Source organism: Salmo salar, chromosome 24 (genome assembly GCF_965601325.2).
Source record: "Salmo salar chromosome 24, fSalSal1, whole genome shotgun sequence".
Lineage (NCBI taxonomy): Eukaryota > Metazoa > Chordata > Actinopteri > Salmoniformes > Salmonidae > Salmo > Salmo salar.
In genome coordinates, this window is record NC_138314.1 from 28,516,388 (window position 1) to 28,543,781 (window position 27,394).

The 27,394-nt window shown below is 43.6% G+C and overlaps 2 protein-coding genes across 6 annotated transcripts in view; one reads left to right on the plus strand and one right to left on the minus strand.

The window, feature by feature from the left end:
• The first annotated feature begins 5,578 nt into the window (after window positions 1-5,578).
• On the plus strand, window positions 5,579-26,728 carry LOC106585417 (uncharacterized). 4 transcript variants are annotated; one of them, XM_014171588.3, is made up of 21 exons: window positions 5,579-5,648; window positions 11,553-11,728; window positions 12,628-12,912; window positions 13,077-13,228; window positions 13,356-13,509; window positions 16,760-16,949; window positions 17,068-17,162; window positions 17,250-17,436; window positions 17,533-17,630; window positions 17,852-18,005; window positions 18,184-18,302; window positions 18,571-18,723; window positions 18,899-19,012; window positions 21,070-21,137; window positions 21,340-21,451; window positions 21,713-22,781; window positions 23,813-23,961; window positions 24,216-24,300; window positions 24,412-24,604; window positions 24,703-25,204; window positions 26,018-26,728. In XM_014171588.3, the coding sequence occupies exons 2-21, from the start codon at window positions 11,623-11,625 to the stop codon at window positions 26,068-26,070; spliced, it is 4,038 nt and encodes a 1,345-aa protein (XP_014027063.2). In that variant the 5' UTR covers window positions 5,579-5,648; window positions 11,553-11,622; the 3' UTR covers window positions 26,071-26,728. The 4 variants fall into 4 exon arrangements, with proteins under 4 accessions (XP_014027063.2, XP_045562625.2, XP_045562627.2 ...); XM_045706669.2 differs by having other exon boundaries at window positions 24,706-25,204; XM_045706671.2 differs by having other exon boundaries at window positions 24,730-25,204.
• ptgs1 (prostaglandin-endoperoxide synthase 1) overlaps window positions 26,507-27,394 on the minus strand; it is a 47,999-nt gene continuing 47,111 nt past the window's right edge. For both annotated transcript variants that reach the window (XM_045706673.2, XM_014171594.3), the window contains one exon: window positions 26,507-27,317. In XM_045706673.2, the coding sequence (XP_045562629.1) occupies window positions 26,968-27,317 (350 nt within the window). In that variant the 3' untranslated portion in view covers window positions 26,507-26,967. The remainder of the gene's footprint in view (window positions 27,318-27,394) is intronic.

Here is a 27,394-nt window from a genome sequence, read left to right on the forward strand (position 1 = left end):
TTTTTGGTTAATAAGCAGTTCAATCAACATTTAGCATCTAAACTAGCAACATTTGCAAATCCGTTAAAAGTTGGATATTAAATATTAAATGATGTGTGTGTCACGCTCTGACCTAGGAGAGCTGTGTTTTCTCTGTTTAACTAGGCCAGGGTGTGATAGGTGGGTGGGCATTCTATGTTTTGTGTTCTATGTTTTGGCCAAGTATGGTTTCCAGAGGCAGGTGTCTATCGTTGTCTCTGATTGGAAGCCATACTTAGGCAGCCTGTTTTTCCTTTGTGTTTTGTGGATAGTTATTTTCTGTTTAGTTGTAAAGTACCTGACGGAACTGTCTGCTGTCATTTTTTGGTTTAATTTGTAAGTGTTCATTCTTCTTTCATTAAAACTACAAGATGAACATATTCCACGCTGCACCTCTACTCATTATGATGCCTGTGACAGAACTACCCACCACAAGAAGACCAAGCAGCGTGCACTCTCCAGGAGGAGGAGCGGGACCAAGCAGTATGGCTCAGAGGAGTGGACCTGAGAGGAGATCCTAGATGGGGCAGGACCCTGGACAAGGCCTGGGGAGTATCGCCGTCCGCAATGGGAGATAGAGGCAGCGAAGGCGGAATGACGATACTGGGAGGAACGGCTAGGCAAGCAACAGGAGGCCGAGAGGCAGCGGCAAAACATTTTGTTTGGGGGGGCACACGGGTAGATTGGCAAAGGCGGGTTTAAGACCTGAGCCAACTCCCCGTGCTTACCGTGGGGAGCGAGTGACCGAGCAAGCACCGTGTTATGCGGTGATACGCACTGTGACGCCAGTGCGTACTCACAGCCCAGTGCGCTCGGTGCAAGCTCCTCACCGTTGCCGTGCTAGAGTTGGCCGGCAGCCAGGAAGAAGTGCACCGACTCAACATATCTGGCCTCCAGTGCGTCTCTTCAGCCCAGGTTATCCTGCACCTGCTCTACGCACGGTACCCCTCATTCACCAGCACAGCCCAGTTCGTCCTGTACCAGCGCTCCGCCCTTGCAGGGCTATAGTCAACATCGAGCCAGGACGGGTTGTGCCAGCCCTAAGCGCCAGACCTCCAGTGCGCCTCCAAGGCCCAGTGTACCCTGTGCCTGCTCCTCGTACTCTTCCTCCAGTACGCCTCCATAGCCCAGTACGGCCAGTGCCTGCTTTGAGCACGCGGTCCTCAGTGCGTCTCCCCAGTCTGGTGAGACCGGTTCCAGCTCCCCGTAGGAAGCCTCCAGTGATAATCAATGGTCCGAAGCCTCCAGTGATAATCCATGGCACGAAACCAGTAGTGATGATCCATGGCCCGGAGCCTGTAGGGATGATCCATGGCAAGAAGCCTCCAGTGATGATCCATGGCCCGGAGCCTGTAGGGATGATCCATGGCATGAAGCCTCCAGTGATAATCCATGGCCTGGAGCCTCCAGTGATGATCCATGGCACAAAGCCTCCAGTGATGATCCATGGCGCGGAACCAGTAGTGATGCCCGGAGTCTTCAGCGGCAGCCTGCAGCCCGGAGTCTTCAGCGGCGGCCTGCAGCCCGGAGTCTTCAGCGGCGGCCTGCAGCCCGGAGTCTTCAGCGGCGGCCTGCAGCCCGGAGTCTTCAGCGGCGGCCTGCAGCCCGGAGTCTTCAGCGGCGGTCGGCAGTTCAGAGCCTCCGGCGCTGATCCACGGTTGAAACTGTTGAAACTGGAGCAGCAGCACGGCCAGTTGGACTGGGGACAGCAAGGAGTCATCATGCCAGGTAGTCCTGAGGCATGGTCCTAGGGCTCAGATCCTCAGAGAGAGAGAAAGAGAGAATTAGAGAGAGCATACTTAAATTCACACAGGACACCGGATACGACAGGAGAAATACTCCATATATAACAGACTGACCCTAGCCCCCCGACACATAAACTACTGCAGCATAAATACTGGAGGCTGAGACAGGATGGGTCAGGAGACACTGGGGCCCCATCTGATGATACCCCCGGACAGGGCCAAACAGGCCAAATAGCCATCACTAGCACATTAGAGGCTGATGCCTTATATACATAGACTTCAAATCACTGGCCACTTTAATAATGGATCACCAGTCACTCTAATGTTTACATATTTTGAATTACTCATCTCATATGTCTACACTGTATTCTATTCTATTGTACTGTATCTTAGTCTAAGCCGCTCTGACATTGCTCCTCCAAATATGTCTATAATCTTAATTTCATTCCTTTACTTAGATTTGTGTGTATTGTTGTGAAATTGTTAGATATTAGTTGTTAGATATTACTGCACTGTGGAGCTAGAAACACAAGCATTTCGCTACACCCGCAATAACATCTGCTAAATATGTGTATGTGACCAATACAATTTTATTTTATTTGTAATCTGTATTCAGTGTGAATGCAATTTTCATCATGAATCATTGCTCAGGAATGTCCGCCTGCTGGCCCAAAGGGCCTGATTAGAGAACCAGAGCTGAGGGCTTGAATGAAACCACTCTACACACCCACAACGATGAGGGAAGTCCTCTCATATCTCACATTGTCATTATCCCACAATGAGCCCTCTCAAATAGTATCACTGCATTAAAAAAAATGAAACAAGCATCCATTACAAACAATGTTCTGATACTATTTGTTTTATACTTCGGGGTTGTAGGCAAATGCATTTACATTACTGTGCAAGAGATGCATCATTTATAGATAGATATTCATAGCTCTAGTGACAATTTGGCTTTAATAAATGAATGACTCAACTTAGTACATTGCATTTCAATTACATTATTATTACATTATTGATGCTCCTGAGTAGATATATTTACAGCTAACCAATGACCACATTTTCTCCACAGGACTTTCATTATATATGGTGCTTTTTTTTCAACTTTATTACATCAGCAGTCAGATAGAAATGCTTAGCGTCTAGGCAGGTATTGAGCTGCACACCTCCTTTGGTGGATTTGTGTGTTTGATGTCCAGAATTGACAATATCACATGTGCCACCTAAATCAGTCTTTGTCCAGTTAATTAAAATCACTCTCCTTGCATAGATTATACATCGGTCTATTTGTACTTTAATTTCCATTTGATTGTGCTGAATTGATTGGGGAAAATAAGTCCATTTACATTTGCAAAGACTTACTACAGGTAGACCAAGGCGAGGCTATGCTTGGATAATACCCATGCCTTTGAATGTGCTAAACAGTGCTACTACAGCCTCAATTCCATGGAGATGAGACCATTGTGTTATGCTGTTCAATCAGGTTAAGCCTATCTGCTCTTCTCCCTAACATGGGTATCAGTGGAGGCTGGTGGGAGGAGCTATAGGAGGATAGACTCATTGTAATGGCTGGAATGGAATTATTGTAACGGTATTTAACAGATCAAACATATGGAAACCATATGTTTGACTCCGTTGCATTAATTCCTTTACAGCCATTACAATGAGCCTGTTCTCCTATAACTCCTCCCACCAGCCTCCACTGATGGGTAGAATAAAACTGCTTATCCTTTAATGCTTGAATTGATGTGTCCTTAATTGACAGTCTTGTCTATAGACTTTGCCATTAACCACCAGTTATGATTAATTTAATGGGTTCAGTGCAGGTAATCATAATAGCCATATTTGCTATGAACAATCTGCATAGGATAAGTGTCTCACCAACATCTTACATGACATAACGGTGTTGTTATCAATTGTTTCTGTTTTTCCTCATCTAAGACAACACATAATTCCCAAAGCTGTTGCAATATTGGTGAGTGGTGTTGCCTTGCAGTCATTCTCATTAGCCCCATTTAATGCTGAAACAGTACAGACAGCACATTCCATGATGAGCACATTCCATGATGCACAGTCCATTAACAGATCCACTTCTATAGATTGTCTCATGCCCAGACAGACATTCTATAAAACTGCCTGTTTTAGTCACTCAGGATACAGGCAACTCTTTTGACTTGTTGCCAGAGATTTCCACGTCACTAAGGACCTATCATGGTCCAAACACACCAACACAGTTGTGAAGAAAGAGGACACAAAAACGCCTCTTCCCCCTCAGGAGGCTGACATTATGGGCCATCAAATCCTTAAACAGTTCTACAGCTGCACCATTGAGAGCATATTGACTGGCTGCATCACCACTTGGTACTACTCGGCATCCAACCGCAAGGCACTACAGAGCGTAGTGTGTACGGCCCAGTACATCACTTGGGCTGAGCTCCCTACCATCCAGGACCTCCATACCAGGTGGTGTCATAGGAAGGCCCTAGAAATTGTCAGACTCTAGCCACCCAAATTATAGACTGTTCACTCACTAGACTCTACCCACACACTCACAGATACTACACTGACAATCCAACATACACACATACACAAACACACACACACACACACACACACACACACACACACACACACACACACACACACACACACACACACACACACACACACACACACACACACACACACACACACACACACACACACACACACACATATTGACTTCACACTCACATATAGACACACTTTCACACTCTTTCACACTCTTCACATGTGCTTCTGCTACTGTTTATGATCTGTTCTGAGTGCATAGTCACATGTTCCCCTACCTACATGTACATATTACCTCAATTACCTCTTAACCATGCACATTGACTCGGTACCAGTACATAGCCTTGTTATTGTTATTTTATTGTGTTACTAATTTCCTTTTTAATTTAGCATTTTTTTGTTCTTACTTTTTAGCTCTGCACTGTTGAGAAAGGGCTTGTAACGCCTTGATCACGCCTACAGCGTTGTTGCGCAAAATGGTACGCAGCATCATCTGGATATGTGGAAAACAAAAGTTCAACATTCACTATCTGCAACCATTTCTATCAAGCCATCTACGCATACAGTTTGACGCATACGTTCGATAAATCCAATGTATGCAACACACAGAACGCACTGCAACTGCCTCTGCAACGCAATGCTGCAAGGCAAACGCAGCGTTCCATTGGAAATGAATGTACTTCTGGTGTACCAAAATGCAATGATGCTGTCGAAGTGATTGAGGCGTAAGTAAACATTTCAGGGTAAAGTCTACACCTGTTGTATTTTCAGCACATGTGCCAAATAACATTTTATTTTATTCATACTGTATGCCCCATATTTTTCTTGATAGTACATTCAAACAATGTCTTTTGGCATGAACTGAATGGTTAAACATATTCATGAGTTATAATTAATATGAATTTTCATTATCTGTTCAAGTCTTCTTTCACAACTCATCAGTGCTCCTTCACTGGGAACAATAATAGAAACACAATACTTTGTATTGTATCGTGATAATAAGCTTGTAATAATACTGTTGGAAGTGGAACATTTGGGATCTCCTTGTTCTCATGTGTGTGAAGGTGGTTTTGTTCTTCATTATGGCTATAATTGGATTATGCTCTGCTCTGCTGTGTGTGTGTGTGTGTGTGTGTGTGTGTGTGTGTGTGTGTGTGTGTGTGTGTGTGTGTGTGTGTGTGTGTGTGTGTGTGTGTGTGTGTGTGTGTGTGGTGTGTGTGTGTGTGTGTGTAAGTGAGCGTGGCTTGTCCTTTCCACCTGGAACCTAAGCATATGCAGCTGACGAACGGAGGGTTTACACGACTGGAGAAAGCTGGAGAGATCTACTGAATGAAGGTAAAGTATATTACTTCATACAGCATAACACTGTATTTCATATTTCTATAACTTGCAAATAAGTAGCATTAGCAAAGGTTGTCTTGTAGTTTTTGTTATTTTGCTACAATAGGTAACACTTGCATGCTTTCTGCATTTTATGTTGTCATTTGTTTGAATAGTTTATAGCTATAGTGTTAGTTCCAGTAACAATAGTGCTAGTTGCAGTTACATTCAAATATATTGTAATATTACAGTGGGTGTTTGTGCTTTTCTGGTAATGACATTTCATATTAATTTGGTAATGTTGCAGTGGCCTTTTTCAAGCACTGGAATTATTTTCATGTATCTATGTATGTTTTCAATATTACACATAAATAATGTATTATTCAAAAACAAATTGATAGCATTTTGATGGTTTGGGAGCCTGTCTCATTGGAGTATGATTGTTCTTTCACATAAAAATGCTGCTGACAAATAGTACATGCCTATAAGGCGAAACATCTGAAACCAAAACAAAGAAAATCTTAGGGGAAAGAGAGACAGAGCATTTAAGTGCTTGAGTGAGAGATTAAATCCAATCTTAATGACTCGCTAAACTGCTTGCGAGGTAAATGGTCTGCTGTGAGGCCAAAGCAAACACACACCCCCAGGCTCTCATCAGATGTGTGTTAGCATACCCACTGCTGGCTCTGCTTCCCATGCCAGATGAGTCAGTCCCGTAAGTGCCCATTCACATGCCCACTATCAAGCACTTCCACTACCAGCCAGGGTCCATGGCCATGGGACCACTTTCACTATCACAGTGTTTAACCCATTACAGTCTAAGACATCAAAAATATGAAATAACATATTTGGAATCATGTAGTAACCAAAAAAGTGTTAACGTAAAGCTAGGCTTCCCGCTAGCGGGACAACTTCTGGTGAAACTGGAGGGAACGCAATTCAAATAAATAATCATACAAATTATGGATATTAAACATTTAGGTACATACAAGTGTCTTATATCGGTTGAAAGCTTAAATTCTTGTTAATCTAACGGCACTGTCTGATTTACAGTAGGCTTTACAGCGAAAGCATGCCATGCGATTGTTTGAGGACAGCGCCCCACATCAAAATATTTTCCCACCGGCACAGGTTTCATAAATTCACAAATAGTGATTAAAAATTCACTTACTTTTTGAAAATCTTCCTCTGATTTGTCATCCAAAGGGTACCAGCTATAACATGTAGTATCGTTTTGTTAGATAAAATCCTTCTTTATATCCCAGCACCATCGATTTGAGCAATCCACTCGTTCAACATGCCAAGATAGGAATCTGAAAATCTACCCCTAAACTTTGTTTCAAGAAGTCAAAATATGTTTCTATTTAATCCTCAGATACCCTAAAATGTAATTAAACTATAATATTTCATGCAGAAAGAAGTATGTCCAATAGGAAAACAATATTAGCAGGTGCGTGTCCTCTTCATCTCGCGCGCATACACAAATTTCCAAGTCTGTGTCCCTGTAGTAAAACTCATTATTCTTACTCGTTTTGGAAGAAACAAGCCTGAAACCTTGAGCATTGAGTGCTGACATCCAGTGTAAGCCATAGGAATTGCATCCTGAGAGCTAGATTTCAGAATGGCCCTATACTTTCCATTGTAATAGCATGGGCACTCCAAAAACAAAATTCTGGTTGGTTTTTCTTTGGATTTTCTCCTACCATATCTATTGTGTTATAGTCTCCTACATTATTTTAACATTTCTACAAACTTCAAAGTGTCTTCTTTCCAATGGTACCAATTATATGCATATCCTGGCTTCAGGGCCTGAGCAGCAGGCAGTACACTTTGGGCACGTCAGTCAGGCTGAAATTGAGAAAAAAGGACCCTAGCCTGAAGAAGATTTATTTAATTTAAATTAAGCAAATCAAAATATATTTTATATTTGAGATTCTTCAAAGTAGCCATCCTTTGCCTTGATGACAGCTTTGCACACTCTTGGCATTCTCTCAACCAGCTTCACCTAGAATGCTTTTCCAACAGTCTTGAAGGAGTTCACACATATTCTGAGCACTTGTTGGCTGCTTTTCCTTCACTCTGTGGTCCAAATCATCCCAAACCATCTCAATTGCATTGAGGTTGGGTGATTGTGGAGGCCAGTTCATCTGATATAGCACTCCATCACTCTCCTTCTTGGTCAAATAGCCCTTACACAGCCTGGAGAAGTGTTGGGTCATTGTCCTGTTGAAAAACAAATGATAGTCCCACTAAGCGCAAACCATATGGGATGGTGTAACGTGCAAAATGTTGTGGTAGCCACGCTGGTTAAGTGTGCCTTGAATTCTAAATAAATCACTGACAGTGTCACCAGCAAAGCACCCCACACCATTACACCTCCTCCTCCATGCTTCACGGTGAGAACCACACATGCAGAGATCATCCTTTCACCTACTCTGCGTCTCACAAAGACACAGCGGTTGGGACCAAAAATCTAAAATTTGGACTCATCAGACCAAAGGACAGATTTTCACTGGTCTAATGTCCATTGCTCGTGTTTCTTGGCCCAAGCAAGTCTCTTATTATTATTGTCCTTAAGTAGTATTTTTTTTTTCTCAGCAATTCGACCATGAAGGCCTGATTTATGCAGTCTCCTCTGAACAGTTGATTTTGAGATGTGTCTGTTACTTGAACTCTGTGAAACATTTATTTGAGGCTGGTAACTTTAATGAAATCCTCTGTAGCGGAGGTAACTCTGGGTCTTCCTTTCCTGTGGCAGTCCTCATTAGAGCCAGTTTCATCATAGCTCTTGATGGTTTTTTCAACTGCACTTGAAGAAACTGTCAATGTTCTTGACATTTTCCGGATTGACTGACCCTAATGTCTTAAAGTATTGATGGACTGTCATTTCTCTTTGCTATTTTGAGCTGTTCTTGCCATAATATGGACTTGGAATTTTACCAAATAGAGCTATCTTCTCTACCTTGTCACAACACAACTGATTGGCTCAAATGCAATAAGAAGGAAAGAAATTACACTATTTAACTTTAACAAGGCACACCTGTTAATTGAAATGCATTCCAGGTGACTACCTCATGAAGCTGGTTGTAAGAATGCCAAGAGTGTGCAAAACTGTCATCAAGGCATAGGGTGGCTACTTTGAAGAATCTCAAATATAAAATATATTTTTATTTGTTTAACACTTTTTTGGTTACTACATGATTCCATATGTGTTATTTCATTGTTTTGATGTCTTCACTACTATTTCACAATGTATAAAATAGTCAAAATAAAGAAAAAACCTGGAATGAGTAGGTGTGTCCAAACTTTTGACTGGTACTGTAGATGTAGCCCAAACTGTTCAGACTCCACAGACAGAAGTTGGCAGATTGGCTGTACTGACTTCAGACGAGTCCCAAGACGCTGTTCGTGAAAGTCTCATCTTTCCATAGAGGGGTCATAATATACTGAACTAAAATATAAATGCAACATATAAAGTGTTGGTCTCATGTTTCATGAGCTAAAATAAAAGATCCCAGAAATGTTCCATATGCACAAAAAGCTTATTTCTCTTGAATTTTGTGCACAAATTTGTTTACATCCCTGTTAGTGAGCATTTCTACTTTGCCAAGATAATTCATCCACCTGACAGGTGTGACATATCAAGAAGCTGATTAAACAGCATGGTCATTATACAGATGCACCTTGTGCTGGGGACAATAAAAGGCCACTCTAAAATGTGCAGTTTTGTCACACAACACAATGCCACAGATGTCTCAAGTTTTGAGGGAGTGTGCAATAGGCATGCAGGAATGTCCACCAGAGCTGTTGCCGGATAATTAAATGTTCATTTCTCTAACATAAGCTGCCTCCAACGTCGTTTTAGAGAATTTGGCAGTATGTCAAACCGGCCTCACAACTGCAGACCACGTAGCACCTCCACATCCAGCTTAGTCACCTGCGGGATTGTCAGAGACCAGCTACCAGGACAGCTGATGAAACTGTGTTTGCACAACCGAAGAATTTCGCACAAACTGTCAGAAACCATCTCAGGGAAGCTCATCTGTGTGCACGTCGTCCTCACCAGGGTCTTGACCTGACCGCAGTTTGGAGTTGTAACCAACTTCATGTGGCAAATGCTCACCTTCGATGGCCACTGGCACGCTGGAGAAGTGTGCTCTTCACGGATGAATACTGGTTTCAACTGTACCGAGCAGATGGCATACGGCGTTTATAGCATTGTGTGAGCTAGCGGTTTGCTGAGTGCCCCATGGTGGTGGAGGGGTTATGGTATGGGCAGGCATAAACTACGGACAACTAACACAACTGCATTTTATCGATTGCAATTTGAATGCACATAGATACCGTGACGAGATCCTGAGGCCCATTGTCGTGCCATTCATCCACCACCATCAAGTCATGTTTCAGCATAATAATGCACTGTCTCATGTCCCAAGGATCTGTACGCAATTCCTGGAAGCTGAAAATGTCCCTGTTCTTCCATGGCCTGCATACTCACCAGACATGTCACCCCGGGAGCATGTTTGGGATGCTCTGGATCGACGTGTATGACAGCGTGTTCCAGTTCCAGCTAATATCCAGCAACTTCGCACAGCCATTGAAGAGGACTGGGACAACATTCCACAGGCCACAATCAACAGCCTGATCAACTCTATGCTAAGGAGATCTGTCGCGCTGCATGAGGCAAATAGTGGTCTCACCAGATACTGACTGGTTTTCTGATCCACGTCCCTACTTTTTTTAAAAGATATCTGTATTTCCAGTCATGTGAAATTCATAGATTAGGGCCAAATTAATTTATTTCAGTTGATTGATTTAGTTATATGAACTGTAACTCACTCAAATCTTTGAAATATTTTTTTGTTGCATTTATAGTTTTGTTCAGTGTAGTTTTTAGGCCAAACCTACAAACTTGGGCGCTACAGACGATTTTGTGAGAAGACTGTTTTTCAGGACATTTCATGGTCTGACAAACACTGCTCCTAACTCTGTCACCTTTCACCGCAGATTGAGATGCATACAATGCAAAAATATATCTCTAGCTTAAACTGACAGATTGTTTTGTATTTTTAGTTATTATGCTAATTAGATTTATGTGGGGGTACGGACATGGCCTCTAAGGGGTACGTTTTCTGTGTCCATACTGCCTGCACTGTTACACTTAAATTAGTGTCCAACTGTCAGTCGTCTACTTCAATATTTACATTGAATGGAAATTGAAGTGTAAGCTTTGTTGCCTTTGGTGTTGTAAGTTTCCATACTATTAAAATCAATGTTCATGTGCGTGAAACACACGCCTCTACGAGCACCAACTGTCACATCATATAGTCATTCTATCCTTACATGGACATGTTGGGCTGAGCATGAGCATGAAAGCCATGTGATCAGACAGGCAGCTTTCTTCCAGGGGGGCTGATGATAACTGATCTTCACAGTACAAAGCTCCGCAGTCCTTTTCATGTCACCTTCATTGAGTGGAGGGGCTGCTGCTGCTGAACTGGAGGATGAAGTGGCTGGCCCATTGAAGAGAAAAAAGAGGCTAGTAACAGACAATGCTCCACTGCCATCGCGGTACCACTGAAACACACAACCAAAATAGGAATCCTACAGAGCGAGAGAGAGTGAGAGAGAGAGAGAGTGGTGCTAAGTGAGCTCTTTCATATATTACATGGAGCACTGAGAAAATGCATACACACATGCACAAAAGAACTGCAGCAGTGCAACACAATTGGCAACCCCTTTGGATGCAAAATATTATTAGTTACGCACTATAATAAATCCACAATGAGATGAATAATTGCAAACAACACAGGGAAAATGTGAAATATACCAGGCCAGGCCCCTGATTGAACTGGTCAAACATTCAAGCTACCTTTTTTAAACCTACTTATATAGTATGATGGACACAATGTTTTTCAGGACACGTACACTGCTGGTGCCATGGACGAGCCTCTCTGGACCTCAGTGTCAGGTGGAGCCCTGCAGTAAGATGCTCGAGTCTATGTTTGTCTGCAGTTCCCCTCCTGTGACCTCTCACCTTTGGCTGCTCATTCTCTCCTGCTCTCTTCATGGTCAACCAGCCCTGTCTGACCTGGGTGAGTGAGAGGCAAACTAAATACAGGGTGCACAGTATGTATGCTTTCGCTTTTGTTGCTGTTAATGCCGTTTAATGTTAAAGAGTGGGGCCAAATGTGGTCATGAACTTGGTGTTGCCTAATGTTTGCATCCATAATTAATGCATAGACTGGTTGCTGCACAAGTATTGCAGCATGCTGGTGATTTTTTTCTTGTCATATCATTAATGACACTTACAGAACAATGTTTTCATTAGAGATAGGTCCACCTTTATGAATTGCAACACTAATACTACGAGATAATTATGTATCAATTAAATACTGATAACTATCATGATTTCTGCAATGATCGAGACCAGTTTTTCTAAATAGTCCCAATGCTAATTTCCAGACCCCATGTATAATGTGACAAAAGGCTTTAAAAAAACCTGCTTCAGCTTCATCTGTCTCCTAGCAACATGCAGCATCATGCCACACTGTAATCTGTGATTTCTCTCAGTCCTCAGGTAGACTGGATGTTTGGGAACATATTCAATCATTAGATCTTTTATAAATTCATATATTCATGTTATTGAATCCTCTTATGTTTTTTATTTTACTCTGTAAAGTAATAACTCAAAACAATACTCACTTTTGCTGGGTACTTCACTGTCAATGATTGCATCTAACATTAATGTTTTGAAGTAAAGAATTCATATTACTATACATAACTAGCAATGTGGGTGCCTAACTGGTGCACTGATCATTGCTGTATCCTTTCCTATGACAAGTTACTGACAATTAGACTGACTGGGTCTCATGTCTTACTTAACATAACTTATAGGATCAACCCTTAATAGGGAAGTCTCAGAATACAGTTTGTCAATTTGCCGCCTGTTCTCTCTCTCCGGTGTGTATCTCACACTTGTGTCTGTGTTCAGTGTTCTCCACCCATCCAGAGGATGGTGTTGGTGTACTGGGTGCTCCCCTCACACTGTACTGTGCAGTGTATGACTCCAGCAGCCAGGGGGAACTGTCTGTTAGATGGGAGAGGGCCAGTGGAGAGCCAGCAGCATTGAGTCCTGGTCCTCGCAGAGGGATCCACCAATTGGCCAACGGATCTCTGTTCTTCCCCCAGCTGAGAGAGGGGGACCTGGGGAGATATGTCTGTAGCGCTGGCATTGGAGCCAAACACATCATGACTGTTGTCCAAGTGATGGAAGCTGGTTAGTTGGCCTTCTCAGCTCTTCTATATGCTTCTGCTGAAATAATACAATGCATTAGCTTTAATACACATATCATCTGGCTTTTTTGTGAAATCTGTCTCGGAAGTGAGAAAAACATAGATACATTGGATCCTTTGTTTGATACTGTGTGTCTTTGTGTGTAGACCTGGAGGGGGTGTTCTTCAGTCCTCAGTCTCAGACAGTCAGTGAGGGTCGGGCAGTGTTCCTCCAGTGTGTCTCAGGGGACAGCTCCCCCCCAGCACACATCACCTGGCTCAAAGACAACACGCTCTTCACCAAAGGCGCTCAGATTCAGGTATCAAATGCATTAGGCTTTGCATGCATTGTATGGATTTGATCGCATGTCAATTTTTATGTCTTTGTGTATGTAAATTTGATTGTGTGTGGCTGTGTATGTTTAAATACAAAGTGTGTTTCTCCAGGGTCAATATGGAGGGGGTAACCAGAGGAAGACCTCAGGCACTCTTCACCTCTCTAATGTCTCAATGGAGGACGACGGGGAATATGTCTGTGTCACACACAACGCCTTACTGAACACCAGCCGGGAAAGCAAGGCAGCTACACTCAGAGTACAAGGTGAGACAAAGCACAGCCTCTCCCCTACTCCCTATCCCTTCTGTCTGCCCTGTCCTGTCCTCTTAGAACAGCATGGAGGACGGAACTAGTGTTGAGGTCGGTCTGTTTCTGTTTCTGTATCCTGTATCAAAGCAGTGGTGGAAACAGTACACAATTGTCTAACTATGAAGGTAAAGATTTCACCTTTATTTAACCAGGTAGGCTAGTTGAGAACAAGTTGTCATTTGCAACTGCGACCTGGCCAAGTTAAAGCAAAGCAGTTTGACACATACAACAACACTGAGTTACAACAAGCATACAATCAATAATACAGTAGGAAAATCTATATACAGCATGTGCAAATGAGGTAGGATAAGAGAGGTAAGGCAATAAATAGGCCATGGTGGCAAAGTAATTACAATATAGCAATTAAACACAGGAATGGTAGGATGTGCAGAGGATGAATGTGCAAGTTGAGATACTGGGGTGCAAAGGAGCAAGATAAATAAATAAATAAATACAGTATGGGGATGAGGTAGATTGGATGGGCTATTTACAGATGAGCTATGTACAGGTGCAGTGATCTGTGAGCTGCTCTGACAGCTGGTGCTTAAAGCTAGTGAGGGAGGTAAGAGTCTCCAGCTTCAGAGATTTTTGCAGTTCGTTCCAGTCATTGGCAGCAGAGAACTGGAAGGAGAGGCAGCCAAAGGAAGAATTGGCTTTGGGGGTGACCAGTGAGATGCTGGAGCGTGTGCTACGGGTGGGTGCTGCTATGGTGACCAGTGAGCTGAGATAAGGCGGGGCTTTACCTAGCAGAGACTTGTAGATGACCTGGAGCCAGTGGGTTTGGCGACGAGTATGAAGCGAGGGCCAGCCAACGAGAGCATACAGGTTGCAGTGGTGGGTAGTATATGGGTCATTGGTGACAAAACGGATGGCACTGTGATAGACTGCATCCAATTTATTCAGTAGAGTGTTGGAGGCTATTTTGTAATTGACATCGCCGAAGTCAAGGATCGGTAGGATAGTCAGTTTTACGAGGGTATGTTTGGCAGCATGAGTGAAGTATGCTTTGTTGCGAAATATGAAGCCGATTCTAGATTTAATTTTGGATTGGAGATGCTTAATGTGAGTCTGGAAGGAGAGTTTACAGTCTAACCAGACACCTAGGTATTTGTAGTTGTCCACATATTCTAAGTCAGAACCGGCCAGAGTAGTGATGCTGGACGGGCGGCGGGCAGGTGTGGGCAGCGAGAAGTTGCAGGCCACGGAAGGAGAGTTGTATGGCATTGAAGCTCGTCTGGAGGTTGGTTAACACAGTGTCCAAAGAAGGGCCAGAAGTATACAGAATGGTGTCATATGCGTAGAGGTAGATCAAAGAATCACCAGCAGCAAGAGCGACATCATTGATGTATACAGAGAAAAGATTCGGCCTGAGGATTGAACCCTGTGGCACCCCCATAGAGACTGCCAGAGGTCCGGACAACAGGCCCTCCGATTTGACACACTGAAATCTGTCTGAGAAGTAGTTGGTGAACCAGGTGAGGCAGTCATTTGAGAAGCCAAGGCTATTGAGTCTGCCGATAAGAATGTGGTGATTGACAGAGTCGAAAGCCTTGGCTTAGTAAAGTACAGATACCCCTAAAAATGACTTAAGTAGAACTTTTAAGTATTTTTAGTTAAGTAAACTTATCAAAAAAAGAAACGTCCTCTCACTGTCAACTGCGTTTATTTTCAGCAGACTTAACATGTGTAAATGTTTGTATGAACATAAGATTCAACACCTGAGACATAAACTGAACAAGTTCCACAGACATGTGACTAACAGAAATGGAATAATGTGTCCCTGAACAAAGGGGGGGTCAAAATCAAAAGTAACTGTCAGTATCTGGTGTGGCCACCAGCTGCATTAAGGACTGCAGTGCATCTCCTCCTCATGGACTGCACCAGATTTGCCAGTTCTTGCTGTGAGATGTTACCTCACTTGTCCACCAAGGCACCTGCAAGTTCCCAGACATTTCTGGAGGGAATGGCCCTAGCCCTCACCCTCCGATCCAACAGGTCTCAGACGTGCTCAATGGGATTGAGATCCGGGCTCTTCATTGGCCATGGCAGAGCACTGACATTCCTGTCTTGCAGGAATACACGCACAGAACGAGCAGTATGGCTGGTGGCACTGTCATGCTGGAGGAGATGGCTTGCAATGGCAACAATCTCAGTCCGATGATGCTGTGACACATCTCCCCAGACCATGACGGACCCACCACCTCCAAATCGATCCCACTCCAGAGTACAGGCCTTGGTGTAACGCTCATTCCTTCGACGATAAACGCGAATCCAACCATCACCCCTGGTGAGACAAAACCGCGACTCGTCAGTGAATAGCACTTTTTGCCAGTCCTGTCTGGTCCAGCGACGGTGGGTTTGTGGCCATAGGCAACGTTGTTGCCGGTGATGTCTGGTGAGGACCTTCCTTACACCAGGCCTACAAGCCCTCAGTCCAGCCTCTCTCAGCCTATTGCAGACAGTCTGAGCACTGATGGAGGGATTGTGCGTTCCTGGTGTAACTCGGGCAGTTGTTGTTGCCATCCTGTACCTGTCCCGCAGGTGTGATGTTCGGATGTAGCAATCCTATGCAGGTGTTGTTACACGTGGTCTGCCACTGTGAGGATGATCAGCTGTCCGTCAGGTCTCCCTGTAGCACTGTCTTAGGCGTCTCACAGTACGGACATTGCAATTTATTGCCCTGGCCACATCGGCAGTCCTCATGCCTCCTTGCAGCATGCCTAAGGCACGTTCACGCAGGGACCCTGGGCATCTTTCTTTTGGTGTTTTTCAGTCAGTAAAAAGGCCTATTTAGTGTCAGAAGTTTTCATAACTGTGACATTAATTGCCTACCGTCTGTAAGCTGTTAGTGTCTTAACGACCGTTCCACAGGTGCATGTTCATTAATTGTTTATGGTTCATTAAACAAGCATGGGAAACAGTGTTCAAACCCTTTACAATGAAGATCTGTGAAGTTATTTGGATTTTTCCGAATTGTCTTTGAAAGACAGGGTCCTGAAAAAGGGACGTTTCTTTTTTTGCTGCATTTACTGAACACTACTGTATCAATGTATACCTAATTCCTGTAACTCATCCAACTCATATGCTGTATGCTAAATCAAGGTTGACTATAGTAGGGCAACTAAACATGAGGAAACTGAACCTAGGAAAGAAAGCCACTGTATAGTATTGAGGCACACCCCCATGTTTTTCTGTTGCTCTGCAGGAGTCCCTACAAGGCTGCAGATCACTCAGGGCCCTGACAACATCACAGTTGCCATAGAGACGGAGGCCTCCATGCGCTGTGCTGTCCGAGGCTTCCCACCTCCCACAGTGCAATGGTTCAAAGACAGCCATCTCCTTGTGAACAACTCTGCCTTGAGTCTGCAGAACAAGGGACAGCTGCTTGTTTTCAAGTGAGATCTTGAGGACATTAAGACATTACAAAAGTTGTTTACCTTTAAATCAAATGTAAAAAGCAAGCAGAGATAACAAAAGTGATATGAATGTGTGTGCTGTGCCCTTTATCACCAGGAACGTGTCTGAGGATGATGAGGGTTCCTACCACTGTGAGGCCAGGAACAAGAGGGAGACAGTCAGGTCTCAGACTGCCTTTCTCCTTCCAGCAGGTACTCTGGTTGTTGTCAATCAAACCCAAATATCATGTCCATACTAGCCCCTTTACTGACATACAGTACCTCCCTCCCTCTCCACAGTGATGGGGTGGACCTTTGTCCAGCAGCCTACCAACAAGGCTGTGAAGATGGGAGAGTCTGTTACTCTGGTTTGTAGACCCCCCTACAGCAGGCCTCCAACAACAGTGTCCTGGTTCAAAAACAACCGCCTCCTCGCTCCCAAGACACACTTCACTGTCAGGCCTAGTGGAGACCTCATCTTCCACAGGTGTGTATGACTAGATAATTTTTCTGTATGATGGTAGTCCTCCAGTCATACTGTACCAGACAGTTTCAAGCTGTATTTAACTGCTTGTTTCTCCAGTGTCTATGACACAGACAGTGGAGTCTACTTCTGCAGAGCATCCAATGTCCACCTGAACAGATCTGTGACCTCCAGAGCTGCCAGACTGACCGTTCTGGGTAGATACTGTATGACATCACACAGGATGTAGGCTTATTATTGTCTAGCCATGTGTCTGTATAGGAGATATTCAGGATGATACTTGATACAGCATGTTAATATTCATACAAATACACTTGTATATAATAATCAAAGACAGTTAATTATCTGAGATATACTTCCTTAGGTACAGAAGTAATAAGCTCACCAGCCTATTCTTCCTCCTCCCCCTGACCACCAGCATCTCCCTCGGTGAGGCTGTGGCCCCCAGTGGTGACGGTCCCTGTAGGGGCCCAGGTGGTGTTCCAGTGCCAGGTCTGGGGACAGCCCCTCCCCTCCATTGTCTGGTCCAAACAGGGACGCTCCATTCAGACTGGTGGCAAGATCGCTGTGGGGTACGTTCAGTGTAACAGAGGTGGATCTGTGAGGCTTTAGCTTAGTGGGTGAACACGGTCTTGTGTTACTGATCACTAGAGGAAGTATTTGACGTAATCAACCAATCTGTCAGGAACCGTTAGCTTACAGACCACTAACCTTCTTGTGGTAATGAGTGACACGCTTCTCTGTTCTCAGCGTGAGAAACACTACCCTCTACATCCTGTCTGTCAGGAGTTATGATGAGGGCACGTACACTTGTGAAGCTTCCAACACTGTGGGGCATGACCGGAGAACAGCTACTTTACGTGTCGCTGGTAACTTACCTCCCCCAGTACAGTACACACATTCTGTTTGATGTTATACTTTAGAACTGTGTGTATAATGGTTGTCTGGATGCCTTAATAGAGCCGTGTACTGTTGATCATGCTACAAATCTTGGCCTATATCCCATGTATGGACAACAGAGTTAACTTCATCACATTAGCCGGAAGTGAAGCGCAGGCGTGTGATTAAGGTGCTTAGTACCTGAATGTATTGAGACAATGTGGTGCTCTCTCTCTCTCTCCCCTCTCTCTGACTTAGTAAGCCCCATCATAGTGTCCTTCCTGGGGGCAGTGAGCAGCTCAGAGGGGTCCTCTGTGGTCCTGCCATGCAGGGCAGTGGGGGACCTCCCCATCAGGTACACCTGGACCAGGGGACACTCCATTACTCCAACCCTGGAGAGGCATGTAGATGGTGAGCCAGTCACATTTTAAATAAAACTTGCCAAGAAACATACCCTACCACATTCCCTTATGATGGCATAGTCCCTTCTACTTTAGTGTTTGCAGATCTGAAGAGATGAGATTGGTGGTAAGGAGAGTAATGAGAGCTTTGGTGAATGTGTGACTGTGCCTTCATGTGTGTGCAGATGAGGGGGCTCTGCATATCTCCAGTGTTCAGGTGTCTGATGCAGGGGACTATCACTGTACCGCTGAGAACATAATGGGACGACAGCAGAGAAGAGCCACCCTCACCATCTCTGGTTTAACCATGTCTTTATGATATCACCTCAACATTAAAGTAGACCACTTTTGCAGCTTCAAAATGACTAACAAATATATATTCATAATGAGTGGGACATAAGGTAATACACTTGACATCAACTTCTTATACATGTGTAGTAACTTTGATTATGACAATAGCAACATTGTTGTTACATAGGACTTGCAATATAGTTGCAAATTGCAATATAGTGCATCACTATTCCTTGTGTACAGTAGTTACAAAAACTCTCAGCTCATTGCTATGCAAGTGTAACAGTGTAGGTTCCGTCCCTCTCTTCGCCCCAACCTGGGCTCGAACCAGGGACCCTTGCACACATCAACAACTAACACCCACGAAGCATCGTTACCCATCGCGCCACAAAAGCCGCGGTCCTTGCAACGCAAGGGGAAACCCTACTTCAAGTCTCAGAGCGAGTGACGTCACTGATTGAAACGTTATTAGCGCGCACCACCGCTAACTAACTAGCCATTTCACATCGGTTACACAAGTATTATGGCATACTAATAAAATGTTGCTCCAAAAGTAATTACAGTTTTATTACACAGGCACAATACCAATTTAATGTTAAGTGTTATTGAGAATGATAACAGTAACAAAATATGTCTATTAAGTGTTGAAAGGAAACTAAATATATAAAAAATGACCTTCTTGAATAAACTACACCCAAGGTAGCTGGAAAATCATGTTAGTTTGTATTCAGCGTAACTATCCCTTTATAAATGTTATAGTGTGTGTTTGAAACAAGAACACTTTCCTTCAGATGGACAAAGAGGTTCAAAGTTGTTTTTGCTAAGCATCCAACTTGCTGTTTGCAATTGGCTTTGAATTTCTCTTCAGTATTTTCAGGTATCATAAAATTAAGGCTGTGGCTACAGATAAATCGTTTTCGCCCCACCCCGCCCCTCCTGAAACCGATTTCTCAAAGCTAATGCTTCTATCACACCTACATCATCTTTGCATTTTGGTACACCAGAAGTGCATGAATTTCCAATGGAATGTTGCGTTTGCCTTGCAGCATTGCATTGCAGAGGCAGTGCAAACATTGGGTTTGACAGAAATGGTAGCAGAAGGTGAATGTTGAACTTTTGTTGCTCACATATACAGATATACATAATATTTTGTGAAATAAAGCAGTCGGTGTGATCAAGAGGTAAGATCTGGGTCACATTCTGCGCATGCGTTATTTTACGCACACATTTGTTTCTCTGGCCTTGGTCACACCGATAGTATTCTTGCGTAAAATACTCAGCATCGACTGGAGATGTGAGCAACAAAAGTTCAACATTCACCTTCTGCTACCATTTCTTTCAATCCGGCTATGCATACAGTTTGACGCATACGACGATAAATCCAATGTATGCACCACACAGAACGCACTGCAACTGCCTTTGCAGGGCAATGCTACAAGGCAAACGCAGCGTTCTATTGGAAATGAATGTATTTCTGGTGTACCAAAATGCAATTTCAATGTCGATGTGATACAGGCGTAACGTAGCTGCTGCTCACCCTCCCCCTCCCTTCACATTTCGGTCTTTACTCACCCTCTTCTACCTCTGGGCAGCCGAACGGTCTAGGCAGCCAAGCATTTAAAGTTATCCAGAAAAGTAAAAATACATGTCGATAATGAGCAATGGACATTCAGGAGAATGGACATTTACAGAATGTTTAGATATAAATGTATTGTCGAGATCAAATATGACTGTCAGATGGATTGGAATAGTACAGGAGATTGTTTGTGCTCTATTTATTTTATTTCCAACTTCAACATGCAGTTCCAGATGCAGCCCTACCATTAGCTGAAGGCAGCCAATCCAATAGTTTCTGAAAAGTAGTTACTTCCTGAGATCTGTATTAAAATATATTTTTTTAAGTAGTTGCTTTCTCAGAACTGTATTCAAATAGTTTAAAAAGTAGTTACTTTCTAGGATCTCTATTCAAAGAGTTTCTGAGATCTGTATTTAAATAGTTCTAAAAAGTAGTTACCTTCTGGGATCTGTATTCAAATATGCTCATCATTATCTTCTCTATCTTAAGCTGAAGATGACCCAGCTGATAGAGAAAGGCAGCATAGACAGATTGTGTCTGCAGTGAGTAATAATGAGGTTGGTGTGAAAGTCTCTATCGCTTGTCTGCTGAATTGTTGACCATAATCAGTAGTAGACATGTCTAACATCCTGAGTCGCATCTTTGTGGCTCTCTTCAGTTGTGTAATTATTTCAAACGGCTTTCAGTGACTCAGTGTGTTATGCGTTTTATCAATGCCAAATTTCATGAATCTGACAAACATCTTTTCACAAATTGCAGGTTCCAAAGACTGAAGCAGAGCAGAGAACGCCCCTGTCCAGTAGTGATCTGAGTCTAGTTCAGCATTCTGAGATGACCCACTCACATGTCTCCCTACAGGGAGGAAGCACAGGTGTGTAGAGACAAAAACATAAACTGTAGTATGCAGTGCAGGCACATCCTTGTACTAACTATCTTTTGCTGTATTTACTTGCCAAAACAATATTTGACCTTTTTAATGTAATGTGCATTCTTTAGATTTTAAATCACACTCTTTGACATCAAAATTTATACAGTCAGCTATTGAGCCTAGAAACCCAAAGAAAGCAGTGGTTTTCTTGGTGTTCTACTAGCATGCATTGTTCTGTTTGATACAATTATTTTCTATTTGCAGTCCGAGCAACTCAAAGAGACTCAAGCAATGACATCACCCAAGTGTCTACTCCTGACACTCTACGACTGCTCTCGTCTCTCAGGCAGACAGCTTTAGGACTAGCAGGTCTCTTCAGAGGACAAACAGGACTGCTGGTTCCACCTGACCTTCACTCTCTGCTCCCATTGGACCTGGCCTCGGTCAATCCAACCCAGCCCCCAACACAGATCCAGCATCCAGTGCTACAACCCCCACCTCCACCTCTATTTGAACCCTTAGACCTACTCACCCAGCCTTCAGTAACTCATAGAGTCATCTCACTCACTCAGATTCAAATAATACATAACCAGCCAACATTAACACACAACCCACCCCCAGTGACACAACGGCAGGTTTTAGTCCCACATAGACAATCTCCATTAACACAGTCCGAATCCCAAAGCCTCCACAACCAGCCATCAGTCATGCATATCCAGCGTCAATTCACTGAGCAACCAATTAAACCCCTAAATCACATTGGCAGTATTACACAGTCTCTTGCCTCACTCCTGCAGCCTCCAGACTCTCCCAGCCACCCTTCTGATCCCTTTACCCAGCGCCCTGATTCTCTTACCCAGCCCAACGAACCTTTGACTCAGTCTCTACTCATACAAAGCCTGCATGCTCCCGACTCAATCACTCAAACCCACCATCCTGTAACTCAAAGTAATCCTTCAGACCCACATATCCAGGATCCTAGCACCATCACCCTGTTTTCACTCTCACAAACCCAGACTCAACCATCCAAAACTCAGCCTCAACCATCACCAACCCAGCCTGAACCTACACAAACCCAGCGTACAGATCTCCTCACCCAGCCTTCAGGCTCAAACACCCATCTTCCTGACCTTATCACCATACCCCCCACCCCTGACCCCCAGGGCCCTAGTGCCCCCTATGCCTCCACCCCAGACCCCCTGCAGCAGAACACGAGCCAGCCTACTAACCCAGCTCATCCAGCCAAACCAACCAGGCCCAATGACACAGAGCCCACAGAGTGGCTGAAGAAGAACACCTCTCAGTCCCCCATGAGGACCAACGAGGACCCCAGGTAGGGCACCATGCGGTACAGAGATAGGAGGCGGGAGATGGAGGGGACTTTTTTACCTCCCAGGCTTGCCTGGTTACATCACGGTTCCCCAACTAGCAGCTCACCACAAGTGATTTTATTTGGCCCCCCATGTTTTCTGAGCAAAAACAACACATTTTCTATTTTATTTTTATTGTTGCACATAAAAGACTAAAAACACCAGCAAATCAGTTTCAAGTGATTTTAATTTGGAACGTTTTTCCCATATTATTCCCACGCATAATAGAGAGAGATATGTGACCGTTTACAAATGTATGCATGGTTTGAAATGATGTTTTAGGCAAATATTATATCTGTTTGGGCTTCTTGCGGTCCATTTGCAGTCTACATATTATTTGTGATTATGTTCTGGCCCCGTGACCATCCGCTCCAGTAACAGTCGGGCCACAGCTGAATCTAGTTGATGATCCCTGCCTTACATCATACAGTACATAGTTTCCACTGTCTCTGCTTACAGTGTACATACATTTATTTGAGAAAAGCAAAATATAATACTCAATGTTTTAAGTAATGGAATGCAACAATAAGGCTTAATCAATGCAACAACTTTCAAGACCTAAATTTCTTAAAATAGATAATGATCTGCAAAAGATGTCCGGTTTTGGTTTGGTGAAGATTGTAGATACCGGTATGCAGCTTTTATCTATCTGGGGCTGACAGGCTTAAACTCCAGATGAAACTCCATCCCAGCTGCTATCACTTTATCTTGCTTACATAGTTGCACGAGTTACGACATGCACGTGGGCGTGTTATTCTGTTGACTGTAACGACCTAACTTTCTGCATGATGAGACCATGACTTGGTTATGTTCCTAATTACTTTGATTGGATAATGTTGCAAGAGAAATGTACATCACAACTGAACCTCCTAATATCCAAAGTCTGTCTTTTACATACTGTATTTGGATCTTTAGACAATTATAATCACCATTAACAATGAGAATAATTGAACAGTCTCTCTCGCTCTCTCATTCCCTCACTCTCCTCCACCAGAGTAAAGCCTCCTCCTCCGTGGCTTCCAGTGCTGGAGAAACATGACATCCCCATCGTGGTGGGAGTGGGCGTGTCTATGGCCTTCATCTTCATCACCATGGCCTTCTACTCCCTGGTCCAGAAGAACGAGCCTGTACCCACTATTAGAAGTCAGTGGGCCTGTATAGCTCACTCTGTACTGTAACTTCCTCCTATTGTCCACCCTTTGGCATACTGTACTCATTGTTTAAAATACTCTAAGACAACACTCTCTCATAACAAACCAGGGCACCCCCTAGGAATGTGGGAACCCCTATAAAAAATATCAAAATTGTTTTGCTCATTCCCAAGATTCTGTATGTGATTTGAACCTTGCATGGAGTCAGAAGTGGAAATATTAATTTCTCTTATTGAATCCCATTAGCCTTGTCTTCCACAGTTCCCAGGAACCTGGGCGTCTCATGCAGACATGCTGAACGTCTGGACACTGGGAGGACTTATGAGAACAGGTGACTGTTTTCAGCACTATTGTTGTTGTTGTGGAAGGATATCTCTATGAAAATAGGACCGTACTTTCCCTAATGGCTAATATTAAGTATATGTATCCTCTGTACTGAAAGGGCGTTTGAGGATGATGATTTGGTGGCTGTGATTGAACAAAGCCCCAATATATCAGATACACGCGCCAGGCCTCCTGCCCCCAGCCCAGTCACTGTGATGATAGACCCTGCCTCTGATGAGACACAGCCCCCGCACACTCCAGAACACGCGTTCATAGCAGAGACCTATCCTGAGCCCAGCGAAGACACACAGGTCAGTGTGTGTGTGCGCGTGCATGAATATGTAAAATTGGGTCAAATATAACATTTCCCACACATTACCATACCAATATATTACAAATTCGGTTGCAGCAGCTGTCTGGATCCTCTCCACCTCAGGTTGACCCCTTCCTGGATGAAGAGAAGGAATGCAGCCTGTCTCACCCCAGCATCCAGCTGCAGTGTGTGGAGGACTGGGGGGGCGGAGGAGTAGAATACGGACAATGCCAGGGCCAAGAAATCCTACCCCATTCCCCCTCTCTCTCTCCTTCCCCCCCTCCTGTGCGTGAGGAAAGCCTGCGCTCCTCCCTGACCCTCCAGACTGCTGAGCCCTATGCCACGCCGGTCCGCCACAGTGTCAGCATCTGCCACGGTAATGCCCCCCTCCTCCTCTCCCACTGCATCTCCCTGGGCCTTACCACCGTCGCCGTTGATGTCCACTTCTACCCAGCAGCCCCTGCTTCCACCACCACGACGACTGTGGCAGCCGTCACCCAGATCAATGCTACCACCGCTGCTGCTCCAGGGCCCCAGCTCAGCTCTCAATTGGCCCACAGTCAGGAGCATGACCAATCGGCTCCTAGCGTGCGCCAGAGTAAGTAACTAGATAGAGGGAAAGGCAGATGGAGAGATTATTCCAACACAGATTTTGCCATTAGTCCCCACTGGAGAGTTTGGCTGGATTGCTGGTCGTCTTCACATTTCAACTGTCTTGTTCTGACGAGGAGATGAGGAGAATGTGGTGAGGAGAATGTGTGTGTATGAGAAAGAGGGATCCATCTGGATTCTGGAACCATCCACTGAAGACTATAGGACAACAGCCTTTACTCTGATGCCTTTATTCAAACCTAAATGCGCTACACATACTGTACCAGTCAGCTACAAATGTGTCAATAACATACAGTAATGTCAATGTATTCTGTTTCTGTCCTTCACAAAGAAAAATCATGAGAATAATTTATTCATATTTATTATTTCTGCTCAGTTTTCTATTTTCTTACTACTGAAGTCTTTGAATAGGGAAACAATGTATTATGGCTTCAATGTGTATTACAAATGTCAGTTACATAATGGTTCTTTAGGCCTAAAATAATGCATTCATAGGAAGCAAAAACAATATGTAATATAGGCAGAAAAGTATTATCTGCTTCCATAATCTTCTACATGCCATGGCTTCTGACTTTACTGAATATATATATAGTGTTGTGTACATGTACATTATATTTATATACTTCATAAACTAGTTTGAATGTGGCAAATACATTTTTATCAGTTGTATATTCTACAATGAAAAAAGCCAAGGAGAAAACAGCGGTGTACAAAATATTGCAATCTTTGTTGCTGTACACTTCCTATTCAGGTAACCCTCTCTCTCTCTCTCTCTCTCTCTCTGTTGGGCCATAAACAGACTGTTACTTCTGTGCTGAAACCAAAGGAAGATGTTATGACGACAGGGCTTAAGTCCCAAATGAGACCCAGCGGACCCAAAATTGAGATGATCAGTGATTTTATGTTTTCATTATCTGGATCAGTTAACTTTATGTTCAGTGAAATGTCTCAATTTCATGAATTTCCTTTTCTACTGCCACGAATTCATCCCTCAGACATTACTGTGTAACAATTTAGAATTCTGTTTTTCCAGTATTTATCATTGTATTTGTTTCAACAACATGTACAGTACCAATTGTTGCTAACAATTACCATGTCAACAGAAGTGATTGTAAACAAAGGTTTTTATTTTGTAATCTTACATATTTATTTTGGTGTATAAAAATATCAATCTTTAGTGATCTTGTTACCTTTGTATGGGTGATAAAATAGCAACTAAAAATATTAAAGTTATTTGACACAGATCTAACATTCACATCCTGTGAAGTAAAACAAACAAAAACAGTACTGTATCAAATAGATTTTTTTATTTACTCAAGAATTGCCAACAAGGTGAAAATAATACTGCTGTACTTCATTTGACAATATTCTATTATACAGTTTCCACAATGTGATTTTCGTTTGTACCTTTTTGCAAAAATACTGTTAAATCAATGACCATAGCTAGATCATTATGGATGTACTGTAATGTAGACCTAAATCAATATCAAATAAACCTTATTACAGACTATTTCACTGTTTGACTATTTTATTATTTTATTTTATTTATATTTTATGAGTTTTTATCCGGGCTACTTTTCATGTTCACAAAGTACAACGTACATAGGGAACTTGGTGATGATTCATAAATGCAGTCCTTGCATTGTAAACATAATATACAGTACAGGCATCAAAGGTGGGCAAGGGCATTAGAATAATACCATACAACAACACTAACGTAACCATGGAATACAGTAAACTCACTATAGCTTACAGTTCAGTGGACGGTTTCCTTGGCGGCGGCTCCTGCCCGGCTGGAGGCACACTGAAGGCTACGTACGGACACCACTTACTGTTCAGACACACCAGTCTCTCCAGCGAGGCTGAGTTGACTATATCAAAGCCTGTCTGGCCTCCGAACGTGCTGGGCTTCCAGTACTCAGGGGAACAGATCGGGTTACCCAGAAGGCCTTTCAGGGAGAACGGAGCCCCCATCTCCACCATGCTCTCGCCAAATATGGCGTTGGGGCGTGTCTTCTCCAGCATGAGGGCAGGGTAGAACTCCAGCGCATCGATGTCACCATAGAGCTCCTCCAGCTCCCTGGCTATCTCCTCCTCACCTAAGAACAATATAATAGATCTTTATTGTCCCAGAAGAGCAATTCAGTTGCAGCACAATTACACCGATAGGGCACAT

Excerpts from the sequence above, each read along its gene's own strand:
- LOC106585417 (XM_014171588.3), top strand. The coding sequence starts at position 11,623 with ATGCTCGAGTCTATGTTTGTCTGCAGTTCCCCTCCTGTGACCTCTCAC. Across the intron at positions 11,729-12,627 it reads ACCAGCCCTGTCTGACCTGG|TGTTCTCCACCCATCCAGAG; the intron begins GTGAGTGAGAGG and ends GTCTGTGTTCAG. Across the intron at positions 21,138-21,339 it reads CTGCAGTGAGTAATAATGAG|GTTCCAAAGACTGAAGCAGA; the intron begins GTTGGTGTGAAA and ends CACAAATTGCAG.